The 26,067-nt window shown below is 57.9% G+C and overlaps 2 protein-coding genes and 1 pseudogene across 7 annotated transcripts; 1 reads left to right on the forward strand and 2 right to left on the reverse strand.

Annotated features, from left to right (window-relative positions):
- COA8 (cytochrome c oxidase assembly factor 8) lies at positions 1 to 20,427 on the reverse strand. Of its 2 annotated transcripts, XM_080669183.1 has the most exons (5): positions 20,268 to 20,427; positions 10,109 to 10,306; positions 7,544 to 7,601; positions 5,923 to 6,013; positions 1 to 1,418 (listed from the first exon to the last, which is right to left on the reverse strand). In XM_080669183.1, exons 1-5 carry the CDS (start codon positions 20,388 to 20,390, stop codon positions 1,316 to 1,318), a joined length of 573 nt encoding a protein of 190 aa, XP_080525309.1. In that variant the 5' UTR covers positions 20,391 to 20,427; the 3' UTR covers positions 1 to 1,315. The 2 variants fall into 2 exon arrangements, with proteins under 2 accessions (XP_080525309.1, XP_080525308.1); XM_080669182.1 differs by lacking the exon at positions 5,923 to 6,013 and having other exon boundaries at positions 48 to 1,418; positions 20,268 to 20,426.
- Positions 11,544 to 12,542, reverse strand: LOC308253454 (DNA-directed RNA polymerase II subunit RPB3-like; annotated as a pseudogene). Its single transcript has one exon. The product of its transcript is annotated as a DNA-directed RNA polymerase II subunit RPB3-like (transcript).
- Positions 19,766 to 26,063, forward strand: BAG5 (BAG cochaperone 5). Of its 4 annotated transcripts, none has more exons than XR_013960644.1 (3): positions 19,766 to 20,188; positions 22,483 to 25,047; positions 25,080 to 26,063. XR_013960644.1 is itself a non-coding variant. In XM_080669109.1 (2 exons), the coding sequence occupies exons 1-2, from the start codon at positions 20,508 to 20,510 to the stop codon at positions 23,852 to 23,854; spliced, it is 1,632 nt and encodes a 543-aa protein (XP_080525235.1). In that variant the 5' UTR covers positions 20,471 to 20,507; the 3' UTR covers positions 23,855 to 26,063. The 4 variants fall into 4 exon arrangements, 2 of the variants coding, with proteins under 2 accessions (XP_080525235.1, XP_080525236.1); XR_013960645.1 differs by lacking the exon at positions 19,766 to 20,188 and adding an exon at positions 20,471 to 20,767; XM_080669109.1 differs by lacking the exon at positions 19,766 to 20,188 and adding an exon at positions 20,471 to 20,767 and having other exon boundaries at positions 22,483 to 26,063.
- The last annotated feature ends 4 nt before the right edge of the window (positions 26,064 to 26,067 follow it).

Consider the following 26,067-nt stretch of genomic DNA (forward strand, 5'->3'; position numbering starts at 1 on the left):
CAACTTGAACTTTTAATTCAGAAACAGAAGCATTAACTTTTCTCTTGCACATAAGAAATTAAGCCTATTTTATTTTTTTTAAGGTTAAAAAGATGAGTTTTTATGCACATACACAAAAACACTCTGGTTTGCTCAACAGCTTTGCTGAGCTGTAATTCACATACAGACAATTCACGCACTGGAAGTGTCATTTCGGTGTCTGGGGACTTTTCTAGTACAGCCACAGAAGCATTAACTGTCTCACAGGGGTTCCTGGGAAAAGCGGTAACCCCGCCCCCGCCCCCCCCCCCCCAGGTAGCCCCCAGAAATACTTCACCCGCCACGGCTGGGCGGGAATCGCCTCACTCCACCTGGCCTGTGGGACTGAGCTTTCACATTTCAGGGTCAGAAGAACGTTAGTTACGCGTTCTCCTTTTATTTGTGACTTAAAGTGACGTTTTCCAGAGTCATTTCACCGTCAATGTTTAGACTCCAAGAAGGGAGCCCAGCCCTGGCCGGTGTGGCTCAGTGGTCGGGAGCCGTCCCATATGCCGAGGTCACCAGTTCGAGTGCCCGTCAGGACACATGCCCGGGTTTCAGGCTCCATCACCAGTAGGGGGTGAGCAGGAAGCAGCTGATGGATGTTTCTCCCTTATGGATGTTTCTCTCTCCCTTCCTCTCTCTGAAATCAGTAAAAACATTAAAAACAGTAGAAGCCATCTGTCTGCCAAGTGGCTCGCTTACTGCTTACTGACTGGTCTGGCTGCTGAGGCGGGTGTCCCGTCCTGCAGGTGTGACCCGCCCGCTCCAGGCACGCTCAAACGTGCTGGTTTTAAAAGATTTTAAAAGGGGGTGGGCTTGAACCAAGGGCTGGCACCTCCCGGGAGCACATGGGGAGCTCTCCCAGGTGCCCCCGACGGAGCAGCGCCCTGACTTCCGAGTCTGCTCCGTGGTCCCTGGTCCCTGAGAGCCGGGCACCGCAGCAGCTGCCAGTCGTCCACCGAGGAGTTGGGTGAAGGCCCGTCGCTCTCTTCGCGTTCTCTATTCCAAATCGGCGTAATTCGAAACGCAGCACACAGGCACACAGGCACGTGGGTTTTATTTACTGTCCCTTCTGTGACCAGAGCCAGCGGGAGCCGGGGCAGGACAGAGCCGTGTGGCCCCAGGGCACCAGGGCCACATCCTCCCTGCCGCACAGTTCTGACATAAGCCAGGGCCCGGGGAGAAGGGGTGAGCCCCGGCCACAGCCAGGCGGTTAGATCCCCCGGGAACACGCTGCTAGACCAGCCGCTTCCCGCGGGGCTTGGTGCGGGGGTGGGGGTGGCCCGGCGGGCTCCTAGCTGCTGGTCTTCCGCTTCGGCCGCAGCTTGTTCCAGACCCTCTCCAGGGCCACTCTGCCCATGAAGTAGGTGATGGCAAAGTTACGCTTGTACCAATCCCTGCAGAGGAATAGGACAGCGGTGACCCCGCTGGGCACTGAGGACTGCCCGAGAGGCGGGTGACCTGACGCCCCCCCACACCCCTCCCTCCACCTCCTCCTCTCTCCACCCTCAGTAAAGCCAAACTGTCCCTGAACGCCTTCCCTCCCTCCTCCTGGACATCACCAGGCTGAGAATAAGAAACTCGGGGATGCCCAGTGAGGTGCCAACCCCTCGGCGCCCACCCTGGAGGCCCCTAAGCCGCCTGGTATTTGTTGAAAGCCTGCAGAGGAGCCCTCGGAAGCCGGGGCCTCGCTGGCCCAGGGCCTTCCTGCAGGGACACAGTTACTGAGTGAGGGGGCCTCGCTGGCCCAGGGCCTTCCTGCAGGGACACAGTCACTGAGTGAGGGGGCCTCGCTGGCCCAGGGCCTTCCTGCAGGGACACAGTTACTGAGTGAGGGGGCCTCGCTGGCCCAATGCCTTCCTGCAGGGACACAGTTACTGAGTGAGGGGGCCTCGCTGGCCCAGGGCCTTCCTGCAGGGACACAGTTACTGAGTGGGGGGGCCTCGCTGGCCCAGGGCCTTCCTGCAGGGACACAGTCACTGAGTGAGGGGGCCTCGCTGGCCCAGGGCCTTCCTGCAGGGACACAGTTACTGAGTGAGGGGGCCTCGCTGGCCCAGGGCCTTCCTGCAGGGACACAGTTACTGAGTGGGGGGGCCTCGCTGGGCCAATGCCTTCCTGCAGGGACACAGTTACTGAGTGGGGGGGCCTTGCTGGCCCAGGGCCTTCCTGCAGGGACACAGTTACTGAGTGAGGGGGCCTCGCTGGCCCAATGCCTTCCTGCAGGGACACAGTCACTGAGTGAGGGGGCCTCGCTGGCCCAGGGCCTTCCTGCAGGGACACAGTCACTGAGTGAGGGGGCCTCGCTGGCCCAGGGCCTTCCTGCAGGGACACAGTCACTGAGTGAGGGGGCCTCGCTGGCCCAGGGCCTTCCTGCAGGGACAGTCACTGAGTGAGGGGGCCTCGCTGGCCCAGGGCCTTCCTGCAGGGACAGTCACTGAGTGAGGGGGCCTCGCTGGGCCAATGCCTTCCTGCAGGGACACAGTCACTGAGTGAGGGGGCCTCGCTGGGCCAATGCCTTCCTGCAGGGACACAGTCACTGAGTGAGGGGGCCTCGCTGGCCCAGGGCCTTCCTGCAGGGACACAGTTACTGAGTGAGGGGGGCCTCGCTGGCCCAGGGCCTTCCTGCAGGGACACAGTCACTGAGTGAGGGGGCCTCGCTGGCCCAGGGCCTTCCTGCAGGGACAGTCACTGAGTGAGGGGGCCTCGCTGGGCCAATGCCTTCCTGCAGGGACACAGTTACTGAGTGAGGGGGCCTCGCTGGCCCAGGGCCTTCCTGCAGGGACACAGTTACTGAGTGAGGGGGCCTCGCTGGCCCAGGGCCTTCCTGCAGGGACACAGTTACTGAGTGAGGGGGGCCTCGCTGGCCCAATGCCTTCCTGCAGGGACAGTTACTGAGTGAGGGGGGCCTCGCTGGCCCAGGGCCTTCCTGCAGGGACAGTCACTGAGTGAGGGGGCCTCGCTGGCCCAGGGCCTTCCTGCAGGGACACAGTTACTGAGTGAGGGGGGCCTCGCTGGCCCAGGGCCTTCCTGCAGGGACACAGTTACTGAGTGAGGGGGCCTCGCTGGCCCAGGGCCTTCCTGCAGGGACACAGTTACTGAGTGAGGGGGGCCTCGCTGGGCCAATGCCTTCCTGCAGGGACACAGTTACTGAGTGAGGGGGCCTCGCTGGGCCAGGGCCTTCCTGCAGGGACACAGTTACTGAGTGAGGGGGGCCTCGCTGGCCCAGGGCCTTCCTGCAGGGACACAGTTACTGAGTGAGGGGGCCTCGCTGGCCCAGGGCCTTCCTGCAGGGACACAGTTACTGAGTGAGGGGGGCCTCGCTGGCCCAGGGCCTTCCTGCAGGGACACAGTTACTGAGTGAGGGGGCCTCGCTGGCCCAGGGCCTTCCTGCAGGGACACAGTTACTGAGTGAGGGGGGCCTCGCTGGCCCAGGGCCTTCCTGCAGGGACACAGTTACTGAGTGAGGGGGCCTCGCTGGGCCAATGCCTTCCTGCAGGGACACAGTTACTGAGTGAAGGGGCCTCGCTGGCCCAGGGCCTTCCTGCAGGGACACAGTCACTGAGTGAGGGGGCCTCGCTGGCCTTGGCACTGACCTGCCTCAGAAGCATGAGACAAAGCACCCCTGTGAGGGGCTCACTCAGGGTGAGTGCCAGCGTCACAGAGCCCCAGGCCCTCTCCCGCAAGGTGGCCTGCGCTTCTGTGTAAGTTGTGTCTCTGCAGAGACAGCTCCACAGCTTCTCTGACAAAGACTGGGCTGGGGCCCCCCGTTCCCCGTCGCGGCCTGCGTACAGAGGGTCTCACACTTGCAAATGCACCCGCTGTGGGCAGTGAGTGGCGAAGCTGGAACGTTTCCACAGCGGAACACACATTCCAGACCCTGGGGCTGAGCCGGAAGCTGGGAGGCCACATGCCAGGCTTTTCCACCCAGTGAGCTGATGCCAGAATGAGCAAAGCCGGGGTAAACGCGCCGAAACGCGCCGTGAGCTGGCGCCTCCGCCCGGTCAGAGACCCTGTGCCCGAGAACTGTCTTGACACGTCCATCCACTTAAGGTGCCAGGAATGGGGAGCGGGGCCCGTGTGAGCAAGGCATCCAGGAAAACGATGACACAGACCCCAGGAGGCTGCATCCTGCCTCAAGGACAAGCAGGAGCCACCTCCACGCAGGAGACCTGACTGGACAAGGTGTAGGGAGGGAGGAGAGGGCGCTCCGTTTCTGCGGGGACAGCGGGTGGGGCTCCGGCACTGCCTAGCCTGGCTGAGGCGCCCTCTCCACTCAGAGCCACCAGCACACGTCCAGCTCTCAGGGACGCGGAGGTCCAGGGAAAGCTGCTCCCGGTCGGCTGAGCAGCGCACAGCTCAGAGCATCCGCGGCACCAGCGGTCCCTTCGCTCTGCCAGCTCCCAGCCTTGGCGGGTACCTCCAGGCTCTGATCCTGCCTCTCCTGCTCCACATGGCGCCGTCACTGTTACATGTTAAAGCAAATCTCTGCCCAACCCAGGAACCAAGAGGTCAGGGTTCGATTCCCAGTCAGGGCAAATGCCTGGGTTGCAGGCTTGATCCCCAGTAGGGGGCGTGCAGGAGGCAGCCGATCCACGATTCTCTCTCATCACTGACGTTTCTATCTCTCTCTCCCTCTCCCTTCCCCTCTGAAATAAAAAAATCCTATATAATAAAAGGCTAATATACAAATCGACTGAACAGCGGAACGATGGGTGACTATGACACGCACTAACTACCGGGGACAGACGCTCAACACAGGAGCTGCCCCGGTGGTCAGTGCATTCCCACGGGGGGAGCCCGCTCAGCCAGAAGCCGGGCTCACGGCTGGTGAGTGCAGCAGCGGTGGCAGGAGCCTCTCCCACCTCCACGGCAGCGCTAAGAACCCCTCAGGGGATGTCCGCCTGCCGGCTTAGGCCCCTCTCCCCACGGGGTCCCGGACTGCAAGAGGGCGCAGGCCAGGCTGAGGGACCCCTCAGGCCTCTAGTATATATATTAAAATAAATAAATAAATAAATAATAAAGCAGCCCTGCCGAAACCGGTTTGGCTCAGTGGATAGAGCGTCGGCCTGCGGACTGAAGGGTCCCGGGTTCGATTCCGGTCAAGGGCATGTACCTTGGTTGCAGGCACATCCCCAGTAGGAGGTGTGCAGGAGGCAGCTGATCGATGTTTCTCTCTCATCGATGTTTCTAGCTCTCTATCCCTCTCCCTTCCTCTCTGTAAAATATCAATAAAATATATTTTAAAAAAAAATAAAAATAAAAATAATAAAGCAGCCCTGATGGGTTTGGCTCAGTGGATAGAGCATCGGCCTGTGGACTCAAGGGTCCCGGGTTCGATTCCGGTCAAGGGCATGTACCTTGGTTGTGGGCATATCCCCAGTAGGGGGTGTGCAAGAGGCAGCTGATCGATGTTTCTCTCTCATCGATGTTTCTAACTCTCTTTCCCTCTCCCACTCTGTAAAAAATCAATAAAATATATTTTAAAAAATAAATAATAAAGCAAATCTCAAGCATCACATCCTATCATTTCACGTGGAAATACACACCATTATGTATCATTAAACCTTCTCTAAAAGCACATCACCACAATACCGTCACTGCATCTGATAGAATGAATGACTTATCAATAGGACCTAATAGCTCTAGCTGGTGTTGCTCAGTGGATAGAGCATCAGCCCATAGACTGAAGGGTCATGGGTTCGATTCTGGTCAAGGGCATGTACCTTGGTTGCAGGCTCAAACCCTGGTTCCAGTCGGGGCATGTGTGGGAGGCAACTGATCGATGTCTTTCTCTCACATCTACGTTTCTCTCTTTCTGTCTCTCCCCCTCCCTTGCACTCTCTCTAAAAACCAATACAAAAATGTCCTCGGCTGAGCAATAAGAAAAAAGGAAACACCTACCTGTTATAATACATGTGCTTCTCAAAATTTTTACTTAGAAATTCCTTATAAAAGTCAGCCATTTCTTCTGCATTCAGTGTTGCCTTTTGACCTGGAAATAAATGTCAACTTACACCAATACTTCAGGGAAAGGAACCCACAAACGACTACTGACCCAGAACACCAGGCCAGCAAGGTGGCAGGACACAAGACCAAAAATATAAATGCCGACTGATCCCTACGATGAGCAACAAACAACCTGACAATGACGCTGGAAAACAATCCATTTGCACAGCATCAGGAAGAATGAAAGACGGAGGAGTAAACTAACAGGCAGAAGGGCGTCTGAGATCTACCTCCCCGCAATGTTGTCAGTTTGGCTCAAATTAACTCATAAAAATTCTCTGAAAAAAAGAAAAAAAAAGGAAAAGAGCCCTGGCCAGGCGGCTCAGTTGGCTAGAGCATCACCTGACACACCAAGGCTGGGGTTCCATCCCTGGCCAGGGCGCACGGGAAGCAGCCAATGAGTGCGTAAGTAAGTGGAACGACTAACTGATGTTTCTCTCTCTCTCAAATCAATTGATACATTAGAAAAAAAAAATGACGGGCGGACCACTAACTGATCCCACGTTTACCGGAACCGGCGTCCACCCTGCTGTCCACGCTGAACTGTCTCCTGGACGCAGACTGTTTGTCAGGCGCCGTCCTTGCACTGCGCCCAGCCCCGTCTCCATGGCAGCAGCCACGCTCATTCAACACAACCCCACGCCTGGACCTCTGCTGTCCAGGGCCCCGCCCCACTAGCCTGACCCCCGGGCCAGCCTAGGCTGGCTGCTTCCTCGCACTGGGAGCTATAAACAGGCGGAGAAAGCAGAGGAGGTGCGGGGTGGGGCCAGCGGACCTGAGACGGAAGGACCGGGTGTCCTGGGTCCCTTTTGCTGCCAGGGTCGGAGCACCGGGCACGGGGCACGGGCAGGGAGGGGGCACGGGCAGGGAGGCAGGCTGTCATCCTGTAGTCATGGGGGTCTAGCTGCTGGATGGGCGCTGTTGGGCTGGTTGTGGGTGGGACAGCCTGGCTGTGCTGCCGAGGGGGTTTAGGCGGGTGTTGCAGACTGCAGCGGGGACCGTCAGCAGTGCCTGCTGGACACACGGGCCCTCCGCACACACACAGCACAGCTGCGGAGGGAGGGAGGCAGACCCCAGGCCCCAGGACTCGCTCCTTACCCTGCAGCTGTTACAGGAAAGCTGCCCGCCCCCACTTACAGGCCCCGCCACAACCAACGAGGCCGTCACTGCAGCAGGCAGAGAACCAGCAGGCGGCACTACCGCGAGGTTAGCGCGCGGGGACGCTGGGGGAGCCAGGCGTGCGGACCAAGGCGGGACACTTGGAGGGGCCTCCCCGTTTCCGCTCACAGGAGCCTGGGACCACGCCCAAGACCAGGAGCTGGTGCCGGAGGGCAGAGGAGGCCATGCGCTGGGAATGACCGGGGATCAGCAGAGGGAGCAGGGGAGGCAGGCGCTCGCTGTCCGCTGAGTCCCTGGGGCGCCTGCCCCGCCCTAGGGTGCCCACTCGCCCCCTGAACTCTCTCCTTTGAGCTCCTCCTGCCGTTACTTAAGCAAGAAAAAGAACAAACGAACTCACCTGATTCAGTTCTCAGGCCCTTCGCTTTCAGTCTTGAGTGAATAAATTCTTCTTTTTCCTAAAAAAAGACAAATATCAGACCCCCTCTGCCTCCCCATGTCTCCCCGGCGGGACACAGCCCCAGACACCTATCAGACCCCACCCCCGGGTCCCCCCTGCGGGACACAGCCCCAGACACCTATCAGACCCCACCCCCGGGTCTCCCCTGCGGGACACAGCCCCAGACACCTATCAGACCCCACCCCCAGGTCCCCGTGTGGGACACAGCCCCAGACACCTATCAGACCCCACCCCCGGGTCCCCCCTGCGGGACACAGCCCCAGACACCTATCAGACCCCACCCCCGGGTCCCCCCTGCGGGACACAGCCCCAGACACCTATCAGACCCCACCCCCGGGTCCCCCTAGGGGACACAGCCCCAGACACCTATCAGACCCCACCCCCGGGTCCCCGTGTGGGACACAGCCCCAGACACCTATCAGACCCCACCCCCGGGTCCCCGTGTGGGACACAGCCCCAGACACCTATCAGACCCCACCCCCGGGTCCCCCCTGCGGGACACAGCCCCAGACACCTATCAGACCCCACCCCCGGGTCCCCCCTGCGGGACACAGCCCCAGACACCTATCAGACCCCACCCCCGGGTCCCCCTAGGGGACACAGCCCCAGACACCTATCAGACCCCACCCCCGGGTCCCCCTGTGGGACACAGCCCCAGACACCTATCAGACCCCACCCCCGGGTCCCCCTGCGGGACACAGCCCCAGCGTCCCGAGAAGCCTGGGTGTGGATCTCCTGAGAATCAGCCTCGCAAAGCCTTCCTTCAACCATCTCAATTTTGCCAAAAGCGTTGTGCTTGTTTGTTTGTTTATTTATGTTTTTAATCCTCACTGGAGGATAGTTTTTCCATTGATTTTTTTTTTTTTTTTAGAGAGAGTGAAAGGGAGAGGGAGGAGACAGAGAGAGAGAAACATCAATGTGAGGGAGACACATCAATTGGTTGCCTCCCGCATGTGCCCCAACCGGGGCCAGGGATCGAACCTGCAACCCAGGTGCATGCTCTTGACTGGGAATCAAACTGGTGCAGCCACTGTGGAGAACAGTATGGAGTTTCCTCAAAAAACTAAAAATGGAACTCCCATTTAACCCAGTGACCCCACTCCTAGGAATACATCCCAAGAAACTAGAAACACGAATCAGAAAGGATATATGCACCCCTATGTTCACAGCAGCACAATTCACCATAGCTAAGATTTGGAAACAGCCTAAGTGCCCATCAGCAGATGAGTGGATTAGAAAACTGTGGTACATCTACACAATGGAATACTACGCTGCAGTAAAAAAGGAGTTCTTACCATTTGTAACAACATGGATGGGCCTGGTGAGCTTTAATGCTGAGCAAAATAAGCCAGGCAGAGAAAGATAAATATCACGTGATCTCACTCATTTGTGGAATATAATGAACAACATAAACTGATGACCAAAAACAGATCCAGAGACAGAGAAGCATCGATCAGACCGTCAAACCTCGGAGGGAAGGCAGGGGAGGGTGGGGGTAAGGGGGAGAGATCAACCAAGGGACTTGTATGCATGCATATAGGCCTAACCAATGGACACAGACACCAGGGGGGTGAGGGCCTGAGTGGGGGGGGGCCAAGGGGGGATAAGAACACATATGTAATACCTTAATCAATAAAGAAAAAAAAAGTATATGCATATAGCTCTAGCTGGTTTAGCTCACTGAATAGAGCATTGGCCTGCAGACTGAAGGGTCCCAGGTTCGATTTCAGTCAAGGGCACATGCCCGGGTTGCAGGCTCGACCCCCAGTAGGGGGCGTGCAGGAGGCAGCCGATCAATGATTCTCTCTCATTGTTGATGTTTCTATCTCTCTCTCCCTCTCCCTTCCTCTCTAAAATCAATAAAACATATTTTAAAGTAATAAGTATTTATATGCACATATACACACATATACATGTACTAGCACATGAGCGAGAGGGGAGGGCGGAGCTGGGACACTACCAAATACACATCGGCCCCAGCCGTTTGGCTCAGTGGATAGAGCGTCGGCCTGTGAACCAAAGGATTCCGGGTTCGATTCTGATCAAGGGCGTGTACCTTGGTTGCAGGCTCCTCCCTGGCCCGGGCCCTGGCCTGGCTTCCTATAGGAGGCAACCAATCGATGTGTTTCTCTCACATCGGTATTCCTCTGTCTTTCCCTCTCTCTTCTACTCTCCCTAAAAATCAACGGGAAAATATCCTCCGGATGAAGATTAACAAAAACAAAAAACAAAAAACCCCCACAAACACACATCGTCCACAGGTTCTTGGGAATGGTGTACATGTAACTGGACCAATTCCGCCACAGGGTTAACTGCTATAAACCAGAGCGAGGTTCCTCGGGCACCTCGGGCGGGGGGCGGGGGCGTCGTGAGGAAAGGACACGGACCCAAAGGCGTGTTGAGGACCTGAGAACCCGCTGTCACTGAAAGGCAGAGCGAACACTGAAGACACAGCACCCCCAAGTGGCCAACTGTTCTCGCTCAGCCGGCCCGCGCTGCACTGACCTTGCGGAAAGTCAAGTTCTGGTTGGCCCAGAACTGCTGGTTCCATTCCTGTGTTTCTTGCCTGAGTTCTCGGAGCTTCTGCTCCGCTGGGGACTCGTCTTCAGGGACGTGGAAGTGAATGGGCCGGAGGTTTGAGTATTTATCTGGGGGTCCGATCCAGTCATGGCACGAGTTCCTGGGAGGGCAGAATCTCGAGACCTTGAACAAAACGCAGGGGTTATTTGAACACGCGACTCGGCGAATCTGTGGTGTCATAAGCTGAACAGCCCAGAGGAGCGACAGGCCCTCGGGTCCTCCTTTGAAAGGATGACGGTAAATATAATGCCATCAACACTACGCCGGACACGTTCACCACGGACGCCGGAATAGCGCGACGCCCTCATGCAAAACCAGATCTCAGCCTGAACTTTGCACCAGACGCAACAATGAACTCAAAATGGTCAGAGACCCGAATGTAAATCTAAAACTATAAACTTGTAAGACGCAGTCGAAGATGCACCACCTCAGAGGCGGCAAACACGTCTTCGACACCAAAACCGCCATCCGTGGGACAAGAGACAGGTGACGGCCGTGCCCGGGGCTAGCGGCTCTGCTGCCGGGTCCGAGGGAAGGAGACGGCCAGGCCGAGGAGACGCGTCAAAGCTGGAGGCGGCGGTTTCAGATTCACAGACTTCTCCAAACGCAGCCACAAAACAGACAACCGGGTGAAAAAATGGCAAAATAGCTAAATGAGAGTTTCTCTGAAGATATAGAGACAGCAAATAGGCACACAAAAAGATGTTCAGCCCGGCCGGCGTGGCTCAGTGGGTGAGCGTCGGCCTATGAACCAGGCGGTCAGGGTTCGATTCCCGGTCAGGGCGCATGCCCGGGTTGTGGGCTGGATCCCCAGGGTGGGGCGGGCAGGAGGCAGCCGGTCCATGATTCTCTCTCATCATGGTTGTTTTTTTTTGTTGTTTTTTTTTTATGGGTAGAGAATGAAACACAGGGTTTATTGTGGGGGGAAGGGGGGAGCAGCCAGGGTCCAAAGACATTTGGGAATCTGAGCCAAGTGTAGGCTGACCATGGCAGGGGCTGGGTTTGTAGGCGGCCTGAATGAGACTTCTAACACTCAGTCCTGACAGCGGAAACCTACGGTACAACTGTGAAATGCTCACTTCCGCACAGAAAGTCAGCCAAGAGCTGAAATGACCAAAAGAGGAGGGTCTAGCTCAGTGGTTTCCACAGGGAAGCATACGACCTCTACAAGCAGACCAGGGGGAGGGAGGTCAGGGTTCGGGGGAGACTAGCCACCAGCAGGCAGGGCCAGGGCTGCTGCATGCTCAGTGAAGGACTGTCCTGCCTCAATACCAGGGGCACCCCGTAATCTACCCGGGACCAAGCGAGGATGGGGGGCACCCTCCCCGCTGCTGCCCCTCCAGTTGGTGCTGATGGCTTGCTAAGAAGTTAAGTACGGCTGTGGGGACCTCTGGAGCTGGGAGGGTCTCAGGAGACCTGCACACGGCTGCTGCTCGGATCCTTTTCCGCTCGGGCGGATGAGCTGCGGCTGATTTATGGTGAGGACGTCGCTCTGGATCTCGTGGCTCAGCTGGGTCTGTAAATCACTCAGCTTCTTCTTCAGCCCAGAGAGGGCTGAGAGGACGCTGGTTTCAGGGCGCAGAGAGCCACAGGACTCCACGTGGTAGTAAAACCTCTCCGGCTTGCCGTTGGGGCCGTACGGAGCCTGGGACTCATCTTCATCCAGCTCCGAGTACTCGCTCTTTGGCCCTCCTCGGGCTTGGGGTACACTGTGTGCCTCAGGGCATTGTCGGGATCATATCCAAAAGCCACCCCTGCAGTCGGGTTCCACTTAGCGTGCTCCTTGCCAAAGCCCTTCTTGGCACAGGCGCGGGGCCGCAGCTCCTGGCCCTTGTGCAGCTTGACGATGAGGATGTCGTCCTGGTCCACGTAGTCATTAGGGTCCTTATCTCGGTTCCGGGATGTCACTGGAATGACCCGGGGGCTGTTGGAGATGAGGTCTCCAGACGTGACGTGACGAGGCTGTTCTTCGTTGCACCGCACGTGGAGAGTGAACTCCACCGAGCACTCGGGGCAGAACCCCTCGCACGTGCAGTCCCGGAGTACTGAGCTTGGCCACAGTGTCCTCGCTAGTGAGGGGGTCAATCCAAGCCTGTGAGCGATGAATTCGTCGTGAAGGACGGAGGAATTGGCGTCAATCTGAACCCAGTCAATGGTTATTATGGGCATCTCGGCGATGAAGACCCTCCGAATAGAATTAGCCACCGCTAGGTCCGTATTCTCGATGATGAACTTGACATTCTCATCGGTGAGCTCCGTGATCCACACGGTGGGCTGGCTGGCATACGGCATCGTGTTCCGCGGCCCAGCAGGCCGCCGGCGTCAACCCTCTCTCATCGTTGTTTCTATCTCTCTCTCCCTCTCCCTTCCTCTCTGAAATCAATAAAAATGTATTTTTAAAAGTACTTAACACGAGCAGGGAAATGCAAACCAAAAACCTCAGTGAGGGGCCCCTTCTCACCTACTGATGCTGCTTAAACACACACACACACACACACACACACACACACACACACACACACATACCTAACAATTCCAAGTGCTGTCAACACACACATAGATACCTAACAATTCCAAGTACTGTCGAGATGTAAACAACCAATGAGTGGATAAAAAGCTGTGGTACATTGACACCAGGGAATACTATGCAGCTGCAAAAAAGAAGGATTCTTTACCCTTTGTGACCGCATGGAGGGTCCTAGAGCAGCGATGAGCTACCGGTGGTCCGCGGATCACGGGTGGTCCGTGAGGTCCAAAAGGCTGGTGACCGCTGTGCTAGAGAGTATCATGCGAAGTGAAATAAGCCAGTGGGAGAAGACAATGTCACATGATCTCACTCATACTGGTACATGCCCTTGTTCGATAATCGAACTCGAGGCCCTCTGTCCTGGGGCCGACACTAACCACTGGGCAAGACCAGCCAGGGCAATAAAGCCGCTGTAGACAGTCCCACAGGTTTCCGTGGGACCCTGCAGGCTCGTTCGCTTGGATAAGCCCCTGGGAGCGGGCTGCTGGGGGGCACGTGGCGTGTGTTTGGTTCTACAGGGCCGCCGCCTCTTTCCCAGGTGGCTGAGCCATTTTGCATTCCCCGAGCCATGTGCAAGAGCTCGTGTTACTCTGCAGCAGCGGTTCCCAACCTCCCTAACGCCGCGGCCCTTTAACACAGTTCCTCCTGTTGTGGGGACCCCCAGCCATAAAATCATCTTCGTTGCTACTTCGTAACTCTAATTTTGCTACTGTTATGAATCGTCATATAAACATCTGTGTTTTCTGATGGTCTTAGGCGACCCTGCTAGCGGTTCTCAACCTGTGGGTCACGACCATCGGGAAACACAGGTATTTACATGACGATCATGAAGTAGTCCACGTGGGTCATTCTGGAAAAGCGGTCACATCAGCAGGTGCCTGGGGTGAGGAGGGGACTGCAGTGACCTCCTTCATCTCACCGGGGTGGGGACCGCAAAGACTGACGCTTTTGTCAAAACTCACCATCTAGCCCCGGCCAGTTTGGCTCAGAGCACTGGCCCGGGAACTGAAGGCTCCCGGGTTCGATTCTGGTCAGGGGCACATGCCTGGGTTGCGGGCTCCGTCCCCAGTAGGGGGCGTGCAGGAGGCAGCCGATCCATGATTCTCTCTCATTAGTGATGTTTCTATCTCCCTGTCCCTTCCTCTCTGAAATCAATAAAAACATTAAAAAAAAAAACCTCACCAGATGCACACGTAGCATGAGGGCACTCACTTTACTGCACATAAGTCACACCTCGACAGCCAATAAAGTCCACGCCATCTGCCGAAAGCTTGATTTCGATGAACGATTTGATGGAAGGCATGGACCAGAGTTTAACTGGACGAACTAGCCTCAGAACGCCCGGAGTCCCGAGCGAGCCAGGACCACTGCCCCGGCCGGGCGGCTGCGCTGGTTGGAGTGTCATCCTGTACACAAAAGGCTGTGGGCTCGATCCCTGGTCAGGGATGTATGGGAGGCAACGCCGATGTTTCTCTCTCTCCCCTCCTCCCTCTAAAAATCAATAAAAACATATCCTCAGATAAAGATTAAATATAAAATATACCCTCAGATAAAGATTAAATACATATATAAAACCCTAATATGCAAATAAACCCAACTACGGAACAACGAACGGTTGCTATGACGTGCGCTGACCACCAGGGGGTGCACGCAGAACATGACAGGCATCAGCAGCAGGAGGAAGAGCGCGGAACATGGCGAGCATCGTGAGCAGCTGCAGTGGGATGATGGAGCAGGTGAGCGGGGCGCCAGACCAAGGCAGGGAGCCAGTTGCTGTCATTGGGGAGAGCCTCTGGTGGTTACTGAAAATTCTTTGCTCCCACCCTCAGCCTGCGCTGCCGCTTGCACCCGCTGCCGGCGCCGGCACCGGTCCCAATCACTCGGCACCATCAGTGGGTGCAACAGCTGTCAGCTGTCAGACCTGATTGCCCCTGAGGACTTCTCCACCTTCCCCTGCTCCTGAGGGGCGATCGGGGCAGCAGCTGCTGCTGGCTCACACCCGCCGCTGGCGCCGGCCCCAATTGCTCTGCGCCACCAGCGGGTGCGAGCAATGGTGGCAGGAGTGGGGCTGCCAACAGACAGGGGACAGGGGGTGGGGGGGGCGGGGAGGGGAGAGGGGCTCAGCGGGAAGGGCCGGGCAGGGGCATGGAGGATGGGCTAAGACCTGCCCCTGTGTCCACCGCAGCCTCATGGCCCACAGTTCCTTTCAAGGTGCACGAATTTGTGCACTGGGCCCCTAGTGCATATGTGTGTGTGTGTGTGTGTGTATATATATATATATATATATATATATATATATATATATCCCTAGCCAATTTGGCTCAGTGGATAGAGCGCTGGCCTGCGGACCGAAGGGTCCTGGGTTGGATTCCGGTCAAGGGCACATAACTCGATTGCAGGCTCCTCCCCAGCCCAGACCCTGGTCAGCTCATGCACATGGATGTTTTTCTCTGTCTCTCCCTCTCTCTTCCACTTTTCTAAAAACCAATGGGAAAATATCCTCAGGTGAAAAATATATATATACGTATACACACACACATATATATATATATATATATATATATATATATATATATATATTTTTTTTTTTTTTTTAAAAGAGTGTTTTTCCATAGCTGATTGACCAGTTTCCCAGTTTTCTGTAAACTCTCAGAGAAGCAGACCACGGGAGGGGAGTATTCGGTCGGACGACCTGTGGGGGAGGGGGCTGCTGTGCAGGTGGACAGGTCAGAGCTGCAGGGAAGTGGGGAGCCGGGCTGACCTGCTTCCGAAAGTGGCAGGAGGGAGGGGGGCGTCTAGCCACGGCTGTCGCTGCTGTGTGGCCACTGCAGCTGTGGTCCTGGGTGACCGCTCACCCCCTCTCGGAGCTGGCACCCGCCGCCTCGTGCCGTGACTGCCCTCCTGACTCCCTCCCTCCTGCAGACTCGTCTCTGCCTACGCAATCCTTCTTACTTCTGTCCAGTGCTTCTAAGGTCCCTCTCGTGTCACTGGGAAGTCAAGCTGGGCCGAGAGGCACCGCCAAAGTGGCAAGTCCCAAAGGCAGGGCCGGCCGGAAGGGACTGAAGGTGTTCCTGCCGGGAGCGCGCCGGCCCTGGGGGCAGGAAGACACCCATCTGCTAAGACCCGACAGTCGTCCTCCTCCGCCTCCTCCTCCTCCTCCTCCTCCTCCTCCTCGGGGCTGGCCCCAGAGTCCTCTGAGCAAGCAGAGGCAGGGCCGTAACCCGTGGGTCTTTAAAACGTTACCCGTCATTCCAAGAAGGGTGTCCAACCACCACACTTGCCTGCGTGTCTGTTAAACAGAGCCCCTTTGCGGCTGGACTTCTCCGCACAGGGGCATCGGCGAGGCTCAGACAGTCTTAGAAACCGGGGGCGATGCCCGCCCAGCAGCGGCGGTGAGGCAGAGCAGAGCTGGTGGCCGGCCGCGGGCTTGCATCCCGCACAGGCTCCTTCCTGCGCTGCGGACCGAGCAGCTGCCCATCAGCCGGGCGACGCCGGCCCTGCCAGCAGCAAGGCGAGGGCTCCCACCCGACGCTGCGTGTACCTGGTTCACCGCCATCCAGAGGGCACCCGGCTCTTCCCACAGGTTCCCTGAAGGAGCCGGAGGGAGCCCGCCCACAGGCATGGCTTTCCTGCTACCTGCACAGCGGGGGTCAGTGACTGCCGTGTTCCCCTCCCACTCTCTGCTGAACCCCTACTTTCCAGGTGAACTCTGTGGTCATGCTCTCAATCCTCCGCAGTTTTCTACCATAACTGGAGAGATTTCATCCCGGTTGTGTGGAGGGTACCTCCTCTGTGCTCCCCTAGAAACCCTGGCCGGTGGCTCAGTGGTTAGGGCACTGGCTGTGCTCCAGAAGGTCTCGGGCTCAATTCCTGGTCAAGGGCACTACCTGGATGGCAGGTTTGATCCCCAGCCCGTCGGGGGGTGTGTAGGAGGCAACCAATCGATGTGCATCTCTTACATTTTTTCTCTCTCTCTCTCCACCCCCCCCAAAAAATCAATGGAAAAATATCCTCGGGTGAAGATTAACAAAGAAAAACAACCAGAAGACCTGTCTGTTCACCCAGCACTGCTATTTGAAGGGAGAAGGCACTTGGGGGAGGAAAAAGTCCTTCAGTAAAAGGAAAAATCCCTTTGAAGTTGGAATAATTACTGTAATTGAGGGTTCTCGCAGCACAGCGTCTACTGCTCAGGTGTGGAGGGCGGCGCGCAGACAGACGGGAGGACAAGCAGGAACCAGCAGTCCCCTCCCAGGCCCTGCGCTCCAGCCTGCAGACCAGGCCGCAATCCCGCTTCTCCTGTCCCGCCCTGCAGCCCGCCTGGCTCCCACCCCCTGCTCCACGGCGAGTCCCTGAGGTCCCCCAGCACGCGCCCATCCTGGGCCCCCCTGCTGGAAGCAGCCCGGAGGGTTCCCCAGCCCTGCCCCCCAAGTGCCCATCCACAGCGCAGAGCCATTTCTGCATTCAGGCTGCACTGCCGGCTGGGGAAACCAACAGGCAAAGATGAGAGAACAACAGCTGGCAGGACAGAGTTCGTGGGGTGTTCTCCTGAGATGGGAACCAACAGCTGCTTCCTCCTGGGGTGGGAGGCCCAGCCTCCTATTCGCCGATGCCAGGCAAATCAGCACCACAGAAAAGGACCCCCAGCACACCCCAACCAGGTCCTAGAAGCAGGTCTCCTTCATTCGGGGCAGGACAAGGACGAGTGAATATGTAGGCTGGCCCAGCCGGCGTTGGCTCAGTGGTTGAGCATCGACCTATGAACCAGGAGGTCAGGGTTCAATTCCCGGTCGGGGTTCAATTCTGGGTCGGGGCACATGCCCGGGTTGCAGGCTCGATCCCCAGTATGGGGCATGCAGAAGGCAGCCGATCAGTGATCCTCTCTCATCACTGATGTTTCCATCTCTCTCTCTCCCTTTCCCTTCCTCTCTGAAATCAAATAAAAATATATATTTTTTAAAAAGAATATGTAACCGAAACCGGTTTGGCTCAGTGGATAGAGCGTCGGCCTGAGGACTGAAAGGTCCCAGGTTCGATTCCGGTCAAGGGCATGTACCTTGGTTGCGGGCACATCCCCAGTAGGAGGTGTGCAGGAGGCAGCTGATTGATGTTTCTCTCTCATCAATGTTTCTGACTCTCTATCCCTCTCCCTTCCTCTCTGTAAAAAATCTATAAAATATATTAAAAAAAAACAACAAAAAGAATATGTAGGCTGAACTAGACACACAGGATTAAGGTATATCTATTCAGATAAATAAAACAAAAGGCTTACCACCTGTGACTTGGAAGAAGACAGGATGTTTAAAATCAAAGCCTGAAAGACAACACTCCCTGGGCGCTGCAGAAACTTAATTACCCGTCAGGCGGCACACAAACGGACCAAACACACAGGACACACCCCTGCCCTGGGTGAGAGCTGTTCTCTCCGGCCGGGGCGTATCTGGCATCCTGGGGCCCACATCCTAAAACCACCACCAGTCATAGTGCTGGACCCCGGCAAGGCCTGACTCACGGCTCAGCGCTCCCCTCCTCGGCGTCAGGATCACCATCTCTGCAGGGTTAGCAGCCCGACCAGGGTGCAGGAGGCGGGCTGCTCCCGGGACCAGCCACGGTAAGCGGTGCTGGGTGCCCTACCAGGGCCTGCTCAGACACCTGCTCCGGACCCTCCTGCCCAGCGTGAGGTGCTGGGTGGGGTCCTATGTTCTAGGACCAGCAGTCAGAGCCGCCATCAACTGTCAGAAGGACCGGCCCACAGGCTCAGGGGCTGGGGACCCGTTGCCCTGTTAACGCCTTGTCTAAACTGTAAATGAGCCTTTGCCAGTTTGGCTCAGTGGTTAAAGAGCTGGCCTGCAGACCGAAAAATAACAATAATGATAATTTTTACTTTTTATTTTTTTTAAATATATTTTATTGATTTTTTACAGAGAGGAAGGGAGAGGGATAGAGAGTTAGAAACATCGATGAGAGAGAGACATCGATCAGCTGCCTCCTGCACACTCCCCACTGGGGATGTGCCCGCAACCAAGGAACATGCCTTTGACCGGAATCGAACCCGGGACCCTTCACTCCGCAGGCCGATGCTCTATCCACTGAGCCAAACCAGTTAGGGCATAATGATAATTTTTTTTTAATATATTTTATTGATATTTTACAGAGAGGAAAGGAGAGGGATAGAAAGCTAGAAACATCGATGAGAGAGAAACATCGATCAGCTGCCTCCTGCACACCTCCCACTGGGGATGTGCCCGCAACCAAGGTACATGCCCTTGACCGGAATCGAACCCGGGACCCTTCACTCCGCAGGCCGACGCTCTATCCACTGAGCCAAACCGGTTTCGGCGCATAATGATAATTTTTAAAAAGACTAAACGAGACAGAACTTCAAAGCCACGTTTACAAAAGACTGTTAGTAACAACAGACCCAGAGGAACGAAAATGTACAGAAGGCATATCTTGGAGTTCTTAAAATGGGCTCTTTTTAATCCTTCTGTAAACCCGGCGAATCCAGCCTCCCTCAGCGGCCCGTTAGTGAGTTTGGTGACAGTGTCTGCCTGCTTTAAACATTTTTAAAAAATATATTTTATTGATTTTTCACAGAGAGGAAGGGAGAGGGATAGAGAGTTAGAAACATCGATCAGCTGCCTCCTGCACACTCCCCACTGGGGATGTGCCCGCAACTAAGGTACATGCCCTTGACCAGAATCGAACCCGGGACCGCTCATTCCCCAGGCCGACGCTCTAGCCACTGAACCAAACCGGTTAGGGCTGCTTTAAACATTTTATCTGCAACCCATTCCCAGCCGGTAGCCAGCACTGCCAGGTGAGCTGGAATAAAGGCCTCGGCTCTCTTAAATGAAACATCTTCCCTTCCCCGCGGCCCGGCCAGCCTCGGGGGCCAGGAACGTGTTTCCAGAGAAGAGAAGCGAGCGGCTCAGAGTCCTACAAAACGCGGCGGCCGTGCGCAGCGAGAGGAAAGGCGCTGCTACCTGCTGTGGCGGTCCACCCTCCCCCGAGGCTGTTTTCCCACTGACGTTTTCAGGGAGAGGAAGGGAGGGGGCGAGACCGAGAGAAACATCGATGCGGGAGACACACAGGGATTGGCTGCCTCCTGCAGGCGCGCCCCTCCCGCCCCAGAGCCGGGGAGGAGCCTGCAGCCCAGGTAGGTGCCCTGGACCAGAATCGAACCCAGGACCTTTCAGTCCAAGGGCCGACGCTCTCTCCACTGAGCCACACGGGCCGGGGCGCAGCACTGATAACCTCGACGAAGCCGAAAAGCCAGAAAACCACCCACCCATGCGGCGCACGTGGGGGCTCTCCCGCCACAGGGATGAGCACCCTCGGGGAGTGAGTGCGACTCCGCCGCCACTGCGGGCAAGTCTGTCGGCTCCCTCGGACCCAGGGCTGCCGCGGGAACCGGGGGCTCAGCAGCCGCCGCGGGGCCGCAGTGTGCGGGGCGCACGGTGTCCCTGAGGGGCGAACAGGTAGGCGGGGAGCACAGGTGACATGGGGGCGCGGTCTGAGCGGTCCCCTCGGGCGGTCCCCCCTCCCGGCCCCACTCACCCGGCTCGGCGCGGCCTCCCTGCAGTCGGCGCCGCGCTCCGGGGCGAGCCGACAGCCGCGGGCCGCAAAGGCGCGGCCGGGCGGAGGGAGTCGGCGCTTCCCGAGGACCCGCCAGGCCGCCATGGGCCACAAACCGGCTCTCGCGGCGCACGGCAGAGTCGCGACAGCGCGCGGGGCTGCTTTACGGCAGGTCGCAGGTCGCAGGTCGCAGGGGGCGGGCCGACCGTGCGCTTTCCCCGCATGGGCCGGGCGGCGGCGGGGGCGGCGGCGGCGCGACGGCGCGGAGGTCCCGGCGGCTGCTCCTGGGCCGCGGCCTTTCCGGGCTGCTACGCGCGGCGGCTGGCGGCGGGGGCGGTGTGGGTCCCGGCCGGGCGCCGGAGGCCGTTTTCCCAGGAACCGCGGCGGTCGGCCCGGGGCGGGGCTGCGGGGCCGGACGCCGGCGGGAGCCGCAGAGTCGCAGGGCGTCGGCGGCGGGGCGCGCGATGGCGCGGGCGGCACAGGTGAGCGCGACGCGGGTTGCGCGGGCCTCCTCCTCCGCGGCGCGGCGCCCACCACCAGGCGCGGACCGCGGCGGCCCTGCCCCTGGATCCAACGGGGCCGGGCGGGCCGGGCCTCCGAGCCGGGCTCCCAGTACCGGCCCGGCCCGGCCCCCCTCCGGCTCTCCCCGGCTCACTAACTCCCCGGCCGGGCCAAGGCGCCCCCTCCCCCCGCGGCCATTGTGAGGTCAGGCCGGCGGGCGCGTCGGGGGCCCGGGCGACACGCCCGGAGCGGCCGCTGCGGCCAGTAGCTGCCGCCGCCACCGCCGGCCCCTTCACCGGCTGCCCCACTCAGACCTAGCCGGGAGGGGTGCGAGGGATGCTGCTGGGGGCCCAGCTCCGGTGCCGCACCCCGTAAAGGGCTGACCTTCCACCTCGCCACTCACCCATCGGGAAGCCAACCCGCTTAGATCTTCTCTGGGTAACGTGCTGGGAGGGAAGGGAGCTGGGAGGAGCGCAGCCCCAGAGGCGGGTTCCTGGCTCGGACCCACCGGGGATCGGTTTCCGTGGATATTCCATCCTCCTCCAGCGAGCTGTTTCGTAGAGACCCAGGAGCCTGAGAACATGCCTTGAGCCACTCTGGGCCAAACGGGAGGCTAGTGAATGAGGAATTCATTGCTGTCACATTTGGCCACGGCACGGGGGGGCGGGGGGGGGCAGGGGGTGAGCATGATCATGATGGGGCCCAGGAGGTACTGGGCCTCCAGAGCCCGAGGTGTGCCCTTAGCAGGACACTGTCACGTTCCTTTCCTGTGGAGCTCCATACCCTTCAGGGACGAGGTGCGGGGAGGGTGGGGAACGGAGGGGACCGGGAAGTGGAACATCTGGGGTGCCTGGTGACGCCTGGGGGTGTTGGTTTCTCTTAGAGGTAGTTTTTCCGGAAACTCGGGCCTGGATGGCCTCGGCCAGGTGGTGCTTAGGTAGTCCTGTTGTCTGGAGGCCCAGCGGCTGGGTTGCATTCCTGAAAGGGCCCCGCTGGCACCAACAGCAGCTTCCAGAGTGAGGGCTGGGGAACCTGTGCCCTCTCCACGCGAGCGTTCAGACAACTGCGTGCCACGCTTACAGGATGCGCCTGCTCCCTGCACAGCCCGAGGAGCCTGCCGTCCCGCCCAGAGCCCAGCCCCTTCCCACCGGCCTGCGCCTGGTCACTGGGGGATGGTTGTTTTCAGGAGCGGGAGTTCATTCGTCACTTTTTTCCCCTAAGATCAAACATCTTTAAAAATAAAACATGGATTTTAGAGAGAGGAAGGGAGAGAGAAACATTGATTTGTTGTTCCACTTATTTGTGCATTCATTGGTCGATTCTTGCATGTGCCCTGACAGGGACCTCCTGGTTCATCGGTCGCTGAATCATGCCGGCAGGGTGGCTTCTTTCTTTCATATGTATGTTGATTTCAGAGAGGTCAGGAGAGGGGGAGAGAGAGAGAAGCATCAATGAGGACAGAGAATCATTGATCACGCCCCACAGTGGGGGACCTCCTGGTTCGACGCTCAATCCCTGAGCCATGCCTACCCGGTGACTGCCTTCTCTACTTGACCATGACTGTTGTCTGGGATGCAGTAGTGACAAGCCCTTTCGCACGTAGCTGGCCAGAGTGAGGGTTTTAGAATGAACTAACAAGTGGTCACCCTCCTGCAGACTCTGCAGTGTACTAAGTTGCCTTCTTGTCCTCTTTCAGTGCTTGTGAAACTGACCACAACCAGAGAATGGATATGGGAAACCAACACCCTAATATTAGCAGGCTGCAGGAGATCCAGAAGGAAGTGAAGAGCATCGAGCCCCAAGTGGTTGGCTTCAGCGGGCTGTCTGACGACAAGAATTACAAGAAGCTGGAGAGGATGCTGATGAGACAGCTTTTCGAGATAGACTCCGTGGACACCGAAGGGAAGGGGGACATTCAGCAAGCGCGGAAGCGGGCAGCCCAGGAGACCGAGCGTCTCCTCAAGGAGCTGGAGCAGAACGCCAACCACCCGCACAGGCTCGAGATCCAGAACATCTTCCGGGAAGCCCAGGCCCTGGTGAGGGAGAAGATCGTGCCCTTGTACAGCGGCGACAACTGCGTGGCGGAGGAGTTCGAGGAGGGCATTCAGGACATCATCCTGAGGCTGACTCACGTCAAGACCGGCGGGAAGGTGTCCTTGCGGAAAGCCCGCTACCACACCCTCACCAAGATCTGCGCGGTGCAGGAGATCATCGAGGACTGCGTGAAGCGGCAGCCGTCCCTGCCGCTCTCCGAGGACACGCATCCCTCCGTTGCCAAAATCAACTGCGTGATGTGCGAGGTGAACAAGGCCAGGGGCACCCTGATCGCCCTGCTGATGGGCGTGGCCAACAACGAGACGTGCAAGCACCTGTCCTGCGTGCTCTCGGGCATGATCGCGGACCTGGACGCGCTGGACGTGTGTGGGCGAACGGAGATCCGGAACTACCGCCGGGAGGTGGTGGAGGACATCAACAAGTTACTGAAATACCTGGATTTGGAAGAGGAAGCAGATACGACCCATGCGTTTGACCTGGGACAGAACCATTCCATCCTGAAAATAGAGAAGGTCCTCAAGCGAATGAGAGAAATTAAAAACGAGCTGCTGCAGGCGCAGAACCCCCCCGAGCTGTACCTGAGCTCCAAGACGGAGCTGCAGGCCCTGATCGGGCAGCTGGACGAGGTGAGCCCCGAGAAGAACCCCTGCATCCGGGAGGCCCGGCGGAGGGCGGTGATCGCCGTGCAGACCCTCATCACGCACATCGACCTGAAGGAAGCGCTGGAGAAGAGGAAGGCCTTCGTGTGCGAGGAGCACCCGTCCCACAGGGCCGTCTGGGCCGTCCTGGGCCACCTGTCCGACATCCTGGGAGAAGTCCTGTTGTTCGACGGGAACCGGACTGACAAGAACTACATCCGGCTGGAGGAGCTGCTCACCAAGCAGCTGCTGGCCCTGGACGCGGTGGACCCGCAGGGCGAGGAGCCGTGCAAGGCGGCCCGGAAGCAGGCCGTGAAGCTGGCCCAGAACATCCTCAGCTTCCTGGACCTGAAGTCGGACGAGTGGGAGTACTGAGGCCGGGCCGCCCCGTCCCGTTCAGCACTGTACCCAGACGTGTATGTATTTACGGAGAGCTTTCGGTTCGCTGAGCCTAAATGTGATTTGTACATGCGTATTGCAATCTCAGTATTTATGATTTCAGCAAATTATATTCCGTACCTGCTGCTTTTGATGTCACAAAACAAATATCATTACAGCTCACTGACTTTCCACTGGACCGTCATGTGTATGTTGTGGTGTTATTTTCTTGGTCAGAAGATGGCGTAGGGGCAGCTTCTGTGGTTTTAACTGGGTTGTGCAAAAGCATAAAATGCAGATGTTTCAGAACCTAGAACAAGGCCTGGCTTTTCCTCATCAAGGACAGTGGTGAGAAGGGCGAGCTTTCCATTAGAAGTAAGGTCCGAGCCCAAAAGCAGTGAGTATGTTTTATTCCGCTAGATAAAGCAGGACTGCCCATACAAGCCTGATTGGTCCCGCCCGACTTAATTGGGTGGGTGGCCGTTTGACTTTCTTTGGATGGTCTGTTCTTTCATAAACTTGCGTTTGGAAAACAGGCATGTCCCAGGCTCTCTGCATTCAGAGGGGGCTTACCTTTGTGTGTGACATAAGAAAATTACGGACATGAATGGCAAAGAAACCTTCGAGGCTGCGCTGGAAAGGGATAAGACACCAGCTAATATTTTGAGTGGTTTTGTTGGTAAAGTCTGAACTGACAGTTTTCCTTAGTCTTTTGTGAGGAGGGACACGTTTCAATGGACCGACCTTTAAAAAGATGAAAGGGAAACGGGACGCCCCAGCCGTGCAGGGTAACGCCTGGAGACTGGCTGCCACGACCTACGTGAACATGCCTGGACGCAGCGTGCGGTGGGCTGCTCACATGCCCAGTGCTGCCTCACAGAGGTGGGCAGCCCTCCCCAGCTTGCTGAGGAAGGTCGCCGTCAGCACTAGCAGCATCCCGATGGCACTCGGGGGCCAGCTGGTGAAAGGCCTCTTGCTCCCGTGACCAGCGCGTGGCCGTTTCTAGTGCCTGAGAGCCAGCCAGGCCCGGTCTGTCTGCGGGAAGTGCTGTTCCCTCTGCTGAGAGGTGATGTGGCTCTCGGTTCTCTCGGAGGACCCCAGCTTGCTTGTCAAGAAGCAAAAATAACAGTTCCCGAAGCTCGGAAGTGCCGGGTGACGTGTTGGTCCGAGTGGATGGATGACTGCTCCCCGTGTCACCTTTCACAGGTGTCACCTTTCACAGGTGTCACCTTTCACAGGTGTCACCTTTCACAGGTGACACGCTGCAGCGTCCTGAACTCTAGAAACCCGCTCCTCAGCCACGGACGTGACTCGATGTAAACAAACAGCTGAGACAGGGCAGGTGCAGGAATGGCCCCGAACGCCGGGTTGAGCGGAGCCTGGCAGGTCTGGCTGTGCAGTGTTGCCCGATAATTAAAAGCCGTGCTAGCTCCTCCTGCAGCGGACTCACCGATAGTGGGGTCAGAGGGCAGTGGCGTGCCAGGACAGTGAGCCCTCCCGCCTGCCCACCAGCTCCTGGCGACTGGGGACTGTCCCAGTGCAGGTAGTTGGAGCCCGTGTTGGCCAGTCCTTGTAGGGTGCTGTTCTGGGGCATAGTTTCAGGGTGCCCTCCAGCACTGGTGGGAGCACGGGGCGGCGGGCCTCCCCGACTCGCTCCCGATACCTGCAGCAGCTGCGCTGCGTTTTCAGTGTCGGGTCTGGAAGCTCGGGGCCGCCCTTGCACCCGCTGTTCTTTGCCAGCAGCGCTGCCCGCCGCTGTGCCCACGGCCCCGCCCAGCTCCGGGCTGTGGCCAGACTGCTGCTTGGCCGGCACTGGGGATGGCGCACGGGGTCACTGGTCGTGGAAACAGACCAACTCGGAGCGATTGGTGAGGCGTTTTCCTGTGTCCCTTGTACCTGCTCATTCTGCCCGCACGGAGCCCGCCTCGACGGCTCGCTTTCCCTGCCCCTCTAGGGAGTCTGTGTGTCATCGTTCAGTTCGGTGCCTCCCATGGCGTGTTTCCATGATGTGACGTGAAGAGAACCTGTAATGGAAGTAAAGCCCACGCCCTACCAGTGTCGGGCTTTGGTCTGCATTAAACGTGGAACCTCTGTTCATACGAAACCAGTGGGGTGTCTGCTTTCCGCGCTGCCTCTGTCTGCCAGGGCCGCAGGCAGCCCGAGTGGTTGTGAAAATAAAGGAATCAGCATGTCAACACGTACAGCTTACC

This window comes from Plecotus auritus, assembly GCF_963455305.1.
Source record: "Plecotus auritus genome assembly, chromosome: 1".
Taxonomy (NCBI): domain Eukaryota; kingdom Metazoa; phylum Chordata; class Mammalia; order Chiroptera; family Vespertilionidae; genus Plecotus; species Plecotus auritus.